The following is a 9,368-nucleotide window of genomic DNA, read 5'->3' on the forward strand; positions in this document are numbered from 1 at the left end:
TTCAACATGTTTAGAACTAAAGTGAAACAGAGTAAATCCTCTCGTTCTCACAGAGAAACTAATTGAGAATCGCTCAGTGGAACAAAGTGAGTGTGACTGGTGGTGAACCTCCGGGTCGCAGGCTTTCCTCCCAGCGGCGTCTCGGAGCCTGATGGCGTCCGACTGAGAGGTGAGGCGTCAGTGAACCGGGGGGGAAGCCGGGGGAGCGTGGGAGCGCCAGGACCACCACACTGACTCCTCCCCTCTCTCTACCTGCAGCTCTGGTTTCCCACTGAGACAAAGCAGCTGGACACGGAGGAGGAGCCGGGATGATTTACGCGGCGTTCGGCCTTTGAGGAGGAAACGCCCGCCGCCGCCTTTCACCTGCACCTCTCCACCAGCTGGAGCCCCAGTGGGAGGAGCTAACCCTAACCCACAGAGCGATTGTTCACAACTTTCCCACAGATCCCAGTCTGCTCACATGAGGAGAGAGAGAGGAGTAACAGGAGCTGAGGTGACGTGAGGATCAGAAGCTTCAACACGATTCAAACCAAGAATATATTTCATATCATTCCTTTTCCCCCGATAAGTCATATGGACGGACAGATGTTCAACCAGTTGTTTGTTATCCAGCATCTTTACTTCACTTCTCTATCTGAACATCAGCTGTGGAACTCGTCTGGGTTTATATTTATCTGTCGTTGGGTTTTTCACATCGGTCCGTCTCAGTTCCTGTTTCCTGTTTGGCCTCCGTCAGCTTCCTGTCAGGTTTCTGATCAGAGGAGCGTCTGTGGCAGGACACGGTTTACAACTACACAGATATTGATATGATATAATTATCAATATAAAGAGTCCAGTTGAATTACAGACCAGCCTGTGTTCTGTGTCGTGACCAGCAGGGGGCGACTCAACTGGTAGTTTCTGTAGAAAGTGACTCTTCTTCTCTCTTTATAACGTCAGTAAACATTCAGGAGTTTCTGTCTCAGTCTCTAGTTTCAAGTCTTCTTCAAACAGATGATGTTCATTTAGTGAATTATGATAATTTAGAGTCAATAAAGCAACTAAAGCACCGGATGTGTTTCAACATCTCTCTCTCTCCCTCTCTCTCTCTCTTTCTCTCCCTCTCTGTCTGTCCCTGCACAGCGTTCATTATTCAGGAGGATTCCATCGCTGCAACCCAAGTCCTGCTGAGAGACGAGAACCCGTCCTGGTCTCTCAGCACCAGACGGCGCCCGGAGTATTATTCAGGAGTTTATCAAACCCCAGAATAAAAGCACGTGTATCTTTAAACTTGTGGTTTGACAAAATAATTCAAACTTTCACCTGCACCTTGAACAGATCATTAATTAACATAGATAATTATTCTGCTCGGCTCAGTTGATGACACACGAGCGTCTCTGAGGACGACCAGGCCGCTCGGGGACAGACCAGCAGGAACCAGTGAGTCGATCATGAGCTCGGTTATTATTTCATCTGAACACTTTTCATTTAGAGAAAGGAAATAACTTCATTAACGTCAAGAAGCTGTTTGGTTTCTAGGAACCGAAACAATTAGTCAATCAATAAATCCAATAAAACTTGATTTAGATTATGCTTTAGACGTTTGAGTCATTTCTTAGATATTTTAAGAACGATGACTATTTATAGTTACATTAATTAAAGACTGATTACTGTATTTTTCTTTTAATACTTTGCTTTTTCATTAATATTATTGATTTTATCACCGTCTTGGGACTTCTTCTCATTCTAGGACTTGTTAGACGTTTGAGTTATTTTCTGTAATTGTCTTGTGATTTCTTCTCATTCTAGGACTTTAAGTAACTGTTATATAAGAGCTCCACATTATTAATAACAGCTACTGAGGTTTATTTAAACATAGTTCAGTAATAATCCTGGTTTGACTGGTCTTTAACTCACATGTTTAACTGGTCTTTAACTCACATGTTTAACTGGTCTTTAACTCACATGTTTAACTGGTCTTTAACTCACATGTTTAACTGGTTTCAACACAACAACACTGACAACTTCTGTTCACAGGTGGAAATAAAGAACTGACAGAGTTCCTTCAACTGTAAAAACCAGAATAAGTAGAATGACTGAAATACTTTACATGTTTACGTCAGGTGACAGATCTTCACTGAGCCTGGAGTCCTGGTTCTGATCCGACGACTAACGAGCTCAAAGATCCCGACACAGGAAACAGCAGCAGCTCAGTTCGGAGCCAGAAACCAGTTCTTGTTTGAGATGAATTTACCTGCAGAGTTTAACTTCCTCCTCCTCCTCCAGGCTGTGAGTCTGCAGGAGGACGAGTCGCTGGCGTCCTAATGAACTGCCCCCCCCCTTCTCCCCCCCTCCCTTGCAACCTGGTCTTGTGACTGTACGGACAACAGCTGACACCACTCCTACAAAATAAAAGCCCCTGGGCTGCCACAGCAGAGTCTGCACTTCCTCTAGTTTTCTGAGCTTCTTCTTTACTTGAATCTTCTCTCTCTCTCTCTCTCTTCCTCGCCCAGGTCTGTCTTCCTCTGTGTCTCGTCTCTGTTTTCCAGGTCAGAGTGACGCCTCCTGCTGTCGTCTGCTCAGGTGACGTCCAGCCTCGTCCTCTCTGTGACGGTCGGGGGGGGACGGGACACGCCCACCTCCTCTATCTGTTCATTCTGACAACAGGTCACATGACTGGAAAATGGTTTGATAAATATTAAATGAACACTTCCTGCGGCTCCTTCACAATAAAGGCTCTGTGGATCACGATAGTGGGAACTCATCACTGAAAGCTCGTCGCCTCCCACCGGCACAAAGACACCAGCTCCGGTTTCATTCTGACAGAAAGACGGACAACACAGCGTCTGCAGAGAGACTGAAGGACGGAAGGTTTTCTCCAAACCACCGAAGACCACCCAGAGCATACGAGAACATGAGGGACTGGACCAGAAAGGCACAGATGCAAACGTTCTGCCTCAGAAAACAACTTCACCAGCAAGTGGACGGATCAACAAAGGGTCACATGATGGTTTGTCCTCAGGACGCTCACTACGACAAGACAACGCTACACACAACGATGCCCCGAGCGCACGGCGCCAGCGGGGAGGGGGAGGAGCTTGATCTTACCCGACACAGGCGACAGGACCATGCTCCCCGACCTCTGGACTTCATCAAACTTGCTGAAGATGACGTTGAGCCTGGACACAGAGAGAAGGACAAACTGAGAATTAAGCATCGCTGCCTTCAGGCCGGCAGACGCTCTCAGGAGGAAAGTGAAATAGGACAAAGTCACATCCCAGAATGCACCAGAGCTGATGAACACATTGACACGAGGTCACATGAGCTGCAGGCGACGCGTGGACGACAACAATCAGAACACACACCACGGAATTAACTCTCGTAAACTATTAAAGTCACAAGAAAACAAATCACATTCAAATGATCTTCATCTGCAGCAGAAATAGAACTTGATGAATTTATAGGCAGATTTCTCCAGAGTGTTTGTGAACGCACCTTGACTGAGGCAGACCTTTCTTTCCCAGGTCCATCCTCACTCGCTCGCCCACGTGGCGGTAGATCTCGATGAGGCAGCTCATGGCGCCGTCACGCACCTGCAGGTCGACCATAAGAACACATGTCAACACAAACTACTAGACTGTCGATAGTATCATTAATATTCACTTACATTTCTTTATATTTTAAACTTCTCATTGTATTGTGAACATGTATTTATAAAAAAACTACAAATCTGTTTATCTCGTCTCTACTTTACTCACTTTGCTAAAATAAAGTTGGAGCGGTTTCTTTATTATTTTGGTGATGAAATCTCTTATTTTACTTGAAGACAAGAGCTTAACGTATGCGAGTGTGTTTGGAGTCCTGACAGGAAGTTCCTGGGCGCAGCTTCCTGTCGTCGGGACCGAGGTCCGGTGATGACGGACGTCTGCTGCTCGTCAGAGGAAAACAAACTCTAACTCAAAGTAACTCTAACACTTTAACAGGGAATGAGTTTAGAAAATGAACCAGAACAAAGAGTCTGGTTCATGGTGTGACCCAGCCCTGCTGAGATGTAATGATCGTATATGACCAGTAGATGGCAGCATGTGGAAATCCTTCAGTTATATCCACATCATTAATTTTTAGTTTTAGAACTCATCACTGTTGCTGTGGTTACGTCTGACATCTGCACTACTCTCCAGACATTTGTTAAAGCTGCTGCAGTTTTTAATTTGAAAACTCTGGGTTTGTGTTTTAGTTTGGACGAAGAGAAACTGAGACTTTTGTAAACCATGACGCCCACGTTCTCTTCCTGATTGGTTCTGATCAGTCACATGACTCGACCACCAGCGCTGAATACAAAGACCGAGTTGGTTTGAGTCGTGTCCAGCAGCTCGTACCTGACTGGTCGGATCTCCGAGGAGGTTACAGATGTGAGGAACTATTTTACTCAGCGTCAGACTCTGAGATCCAAACCTGGAAAACACAAAAAGATAAGGATTAGAAAACGAGACACGATGAGGAATAAAACACGAGACAGAAACAAACTGTGGATTTCAGAGCTGATTTAACTCTACAGTTGAAACCATGTAATTTAAATCTCCACTTACACGCTTAGTGTTGAGTTGAGACACAGACAAAGTCCTTCTCTGGTCCTGTTGTTCTTGTGTTTGAAGCCGCCGATCATCCGCTCCCACACGTACTGACAACACACATGTTCCACAAACCTTTGACATTAGGATCTCGACTAGTTGAGGATTAAAATGACCAAAACTAAACTGTCCTCTGATTGACTTCATAATATATTAATATATGATATGAAGTATTGTGTACCTGAGGGTTGGCGGCCTGGTCCATGATCTTCAGCAGCAGCGCCTGGTCCTGGTCTCGAACTTGGTCCTTGGAGTCTCCGAGTCGGTCGATGAGACTCGGAAGAACTGAGCCGACACAGAAACCAGAGTTTACACCAATAATAATAATATATAATAATTAAGGTCTATTTTATTCTGATCTCATATTTATTAATTTGATGTGTTTATGGGATTTATTCGTATTAAGTGTCCAAGTGTTGTAACTTCTTATTTTACATAATCCTTCTATGATTTTGTGAGTCTGCAACACAAATTAAAAATAATATTTATTTTATAAAGATTAATACAGAATGCTCATTAAATAAATACTTTATTTTATTCAAAATTAAATAAAATGCTTTATTTCTCAATTAAATACATTAAGTATAATTTAAAATGACACAGTAAATAAATAAATGTTTTATAGAAGGAGCAGAACTTAACTGTATATCTTATAAGCATTAACAAACCTTTTCTCTATATATATAAATATATGATTAATAGAAGAGGATTGTATTTGGTCACATGGAGGCAGCTCACCAGTTCCTACTTGAGTCCTGAATCTCTCCTGCAGTCGAGAGACGAGAGCCGACAGAATGTCCATCCCCAACAAAACCACCTGACAACACACAAACACACAGATAAACACACAAACACACAGATAAACACACAAACACACAGATAAACACACAAACACACAGATAAACACACAAACAAACAACCAACAGGAAGTAAACCGGAAGTAAACACACTGGAACACACGAGTCTACATCCCAAAACATCAGAAACGTTCACAGCAAATCCAGCCAATCAGGAGCAAGGGATTTGAATTTGCGCCGCAAAGCATTCTGGGTAATCACACAGAACCGGGACTTTCTCCTTCAGAAACGCGGAAGACGCAGCGACCCCGCGGTGTTACGTCACGGGGCTGCGAGCTGATGACGTGGGAGTGGTTTTGGGGGGGGGGAACCAGTGAACCCACTCTGCACCATGAGTGAAGTCCCGGCTCCCAGCAGGTAATGAGCAGCCGGCCGATGACGTAGTATCCTTCCTTGTCATGGGGTGAGAGAGACGCTCAATGAATACTGATTGAGAGCGTCTCAGCTGACGTCATGAAACAACACTTACGCGCCATCTGAGCTTCGGTTCAGTTCCGGTGCAATTTTTGGAAAATTCTCTTAAAAGAGAAACAACAAAACTTGTTAAAATAAAAATAAAAACTAAGAAACAGATCTGGCGACACCTGGTGGACGCGGGACGCTACAACTGAATCAAACCAACATCTGATCTTTACACTGAAGTTTTCATATGTTTACATACTTTTATTTACCTTATTAATCATTTTCAGCACTTTTACTGCACTGTTTAGTTTTATTATATAGATTAAGTGGAACTGAACGTTTTAAGACGTCTTCATGTTTCAATCAATCATATTCAACTTGTACATCCCATAATCACACATCATAACTCGTCTCACTTGAAGTTCAGCTACAGAAACTGAACCACACGACAATATGACAGATAAATATTATTTGTATTATATACACTTTGGTTGTTTTGTTTTATTTCATTTTTCCTGATATAATGTGGGTGTGGTTTGTGATAAGGCCGATTGTGTGTAATGTTATTGTAATAATAACAAAACAACTGACATTCAAATAATATAGTCTGCAGCTTTATTCATCAAACTATATTTATTAAACATGTTAATGGTTTTATTATTGTTGTTTTGATGCTGGATTCTAATTGTTTCACTTTTGCATTATTTAATTCTCTGATCATATTCGTCTGGAGAGTTTTAATCCTGTTCCAGCAATTTAAAGCTCTTTTTAAAAGTGCTGTATGAATAAAGTTTATTATTATCATAGCTGTTTATCTGGTTGTTCTTCTTCTTCTTTCAGTGTTTCACAGTAAATGTCGACCTTCAGTCTTTGTCGTTAAACTCTCTGAACAGGCTTTTCATTTACATGACAGGAACAACACATTAACAACATTTAACACACACACACACACAGACAGACAAACACACACTCACACAGACTCACTCACACAGACACACACAGGAGCAGGCAGCTGACTAGAAGTGGCTCCTCCCCGGTGTCTCGGTCACACAGCGGAGGAAACTGGGTTAATGGTGCCTGTAAATTAAGATCTACGCTCGGAGCTCCGTCCCCATTAGAGCCGAGGGAGGCTGCGTTTCCAGGGCAGTGTGTGTCTGTGTGTGTCTGGATGTGTGTGTGTCTGTGTGTGTCAGTGTGTGTCTGTGTGTGTGGTTTAGATCGAAGACACAAACTCCAGGAACAAATCTGGCATTTGACTGCTGCTGTTCTGTGACTTGTTCAGAAGCTCTGGAACAGAATAAGAGATTTTCACCATGTGGACGTTTTTAATCTGGATTTAAATAGATATAGAATAGAATAGAACTTAGCTCTAACTAATACTTATATATGTATTTATATATGTGGATGTTTAACCCCGTAGCCTCACAGCAAGAAGGTTTCCAGCTCAGAACCTGGTTGGTCCAGATTCACTCTGTGGATCCTGCAGCCCTCAGAGGAGCAGAGTGAATAATAGATGATCTAACTCCTGCAGGTTCTCACCATCATAGATACAAACAGATCTGTATCATGTACTATTACTTTATTCTGTTGAATCTATAATATAATATCATAACTCTGGAGCCAGCAGGTCTGGATCAGGAGGAGAGAGCCCACCTGGCCTGGGACCTTCAGGTGGGCTCCTGTGTGAGCTCGGGACTGAAACACACAACGATGCAAAGAGACACAACCGGTGATGGGACTCGAACATCTGCTGCTGGTTGGAAGCTCATCCCAGTGAGACCTTCATCACAGTGAGACCTTCATCACAGTGAGACCTTCATCACATGAGACCTTCATCACAGTGAGATCTTCATCACACTGAGACCTTCATCATGTGTGAGCTTCATCACACTGAGACCTTCATCACACTGAGATCTTCATCACACTGAGACCTTCATCCCACTGAGACCTTCATCACAGTGAGACCTTCATCACACTGAGACCTTCATCACAGTGAGACCTTCATCACATGAGACCTTCATCACACTGAGACCTTCAGCATCAAGCTTCTGCTCTCCTTCCCTTCTCCTGGTTCCTGACCTACAGGAGAGATCCAGCCTCACAGCAGGTGGTCTACAGACCTCCATGCAGCTGAGGGTGCCTTGCTCATGGGCTGCTGCCTGCTGGCTCCACCTGTCCTCACCTTGAAGTTGCTGGAGTTGACCCAGGAGCTGGCCACGGAGTCCACCATCCGGTCCAGGGAGCTCTGGTCCTGCTCCAGCTCGGGACAGCGCTCCGGGTCCAGGATGATCTCCAGGAGCTCCGGCCCCACCTGGAGCCTCCTGCCCAGGTCCTTGTGCATCGCCTGCTCCAGCAGGTAGTCCATGCTGACGAGGGGCACCTCCTGGTCCTCCTCCATGGAGCTCCTCCTGGTGCTCCTCCTGGTCCTCCTCCTGGTCCTCCTCCCCCCGGAGCTCCTGCAGCTGTCAGGCCGAGCTCTCCCCGGGGTCAAGCCTCCTCAGGCGGGCTGGGCTCCATGAAGCTGCTCCTGCAGAACAAGTTTAATAGAACACATGAGCAGGAGCCATCTTGCTAACCTGTAGCTTAGCATCAGCAGCTGGAAGTGAAGGGAGCCCTCCGTGGAGCTGTTAGCTTCCCGGGCTAGCTCGCTGCTAGCTGGCTTTACCTTGATCCCGGTGGGGCTGTTAGCAGCGGAGCTAAGTCAGCGGCGGGTCCGGCGGCTGTGGCCGGACTTCAGCTGCCTCGGGGCGGGTCAAGGAACCGGGTTCGATCCGGTGGCCGGTTCCACGTTCACCCGCCGGATGGACGCGGTTGTCCCGGAGGAAAAGTCCCGCGGGTCGGTGCCGGAGCTCCGGGTCGGACACAGGGAAGTTCCGGTGCTGGTCCACCGACAGGACCGGACAACAGACACAAGCACAGACCGTCAACACACCGCCAGTCACTGGGTTTGTCACATGTCAGCCGCCGTACATCCTGCGGTGAGGCAGCGGCAGAACCACGACACCTGCCGGCAGGAGGTGGGAACTGCACCTAGGATCAGATCATAGACTGTAAATAAGAGTTAATTATTCATTAATAGATGAGTAATAATAAACTATCATCATTATTTTTATCTTTAAAAACTGTTATTATTTATATACAGTCTATGGATCAGACCTGGATCAATGAACTGGTTCTTGATTCGAAATATTAGAGGAAAAGTAAATAGCAATAATTATGATGGTCATGTTGTTTGTAAGTAAGTAAGAAATATCTGTCTTTTTCCCAATTTTCTGATTATGATTAATTTGATAAAAGATATTAATTGTTGCAGCCTTACAATTTCCATGAAATTAAAACAGATTAATACATTTCCCCCGAAAGTTTTCTGTCTGTTAATTATTCACATTCTTTATTCATCAAATTAAACTCAAACCATTCAGGTCTTAACACACAGATAGTTATTTATACATAGATATACATATATACAACGAGATCTATAGTTTAATGAGAACACATT

The 9,368-nt window shown here is 44.5% G+C and overlaps 1 protein-coding gene and 1 non-coding gene across 2 annotated transcripts in view; one reads left to right on the forward strand and one right to left on the reverse strand.

The window, feature by feature from the left end:
- Positions 1 to 8,792, reverse strand: part of LOC132996788 (CLIP-associating protein 1-A-like) — a 34,240-nt gene extending 25,448 nt beyond the window's left edge. The window contains exons 1-8 of the mRNA XM_061067148.1: positions 8,535 to 8,792; positions 8,052 to 8,396; positions 5,349 to 5,427; positions 4,792 to 4,895; positions 4,569 to 4,660; positions 4,359 to 4,434; positions 3,475 to 3,572; positions 3,088 to 3,158 (exon numbers count right to left, since the gene is read on the reverse strand). Of these exons, the coding sequence (XP_060923131.1) occupies positions 3,088 to 3,158; positions 3,475 to 3,572; positions 4,359 to 4,434; positions 4,569 to 4,660; positions 4,792 to 4,895; positions 5,349 to 5,427; positions 8,052 to 8,267 (736 nt within the window). The 5' untranslated portion in view covers positions 8,268 to 8,396; positions 8,535 to 8,792. The remainder of the gene's footprint in view (positions 1 to 3,087; positions 3,159 to 3,474; positions 3,573 to 4,358; positions 4,435 to 4,568; positions 4,661 to 4,791; positions 4,896 to 5,348; positions 5,428 to 8,051; positions 8,397 to 8,534) is intronic.
- On the forward strand, positions 5,854 to 5,981 carry LOC132997036 (U4atac minor spliceosomal RNA). The gene has a single exon (XR_009677149.1). It is a non-coding gene; the product is annotated as a U4atac minor spliceosomal RNA (small nuclear RNA).
- Positions 8,793 to 9,368: the final 576 nt, after the last annotated feature.

Source organism: Limanda limanda, chromosome 23 (genome assembly GCF_963576545.1).
Source record: "Limanda limanda chromosome 23, fLimLim1.1, whole genome shotgun sequence".
NCBI classification, from domain to species: Eukaryota; Metazoa; Chordata; class Actinopteri; order Pleuronectiformes; family Pleuronectidae; genus Limanda; species Limanda limanda.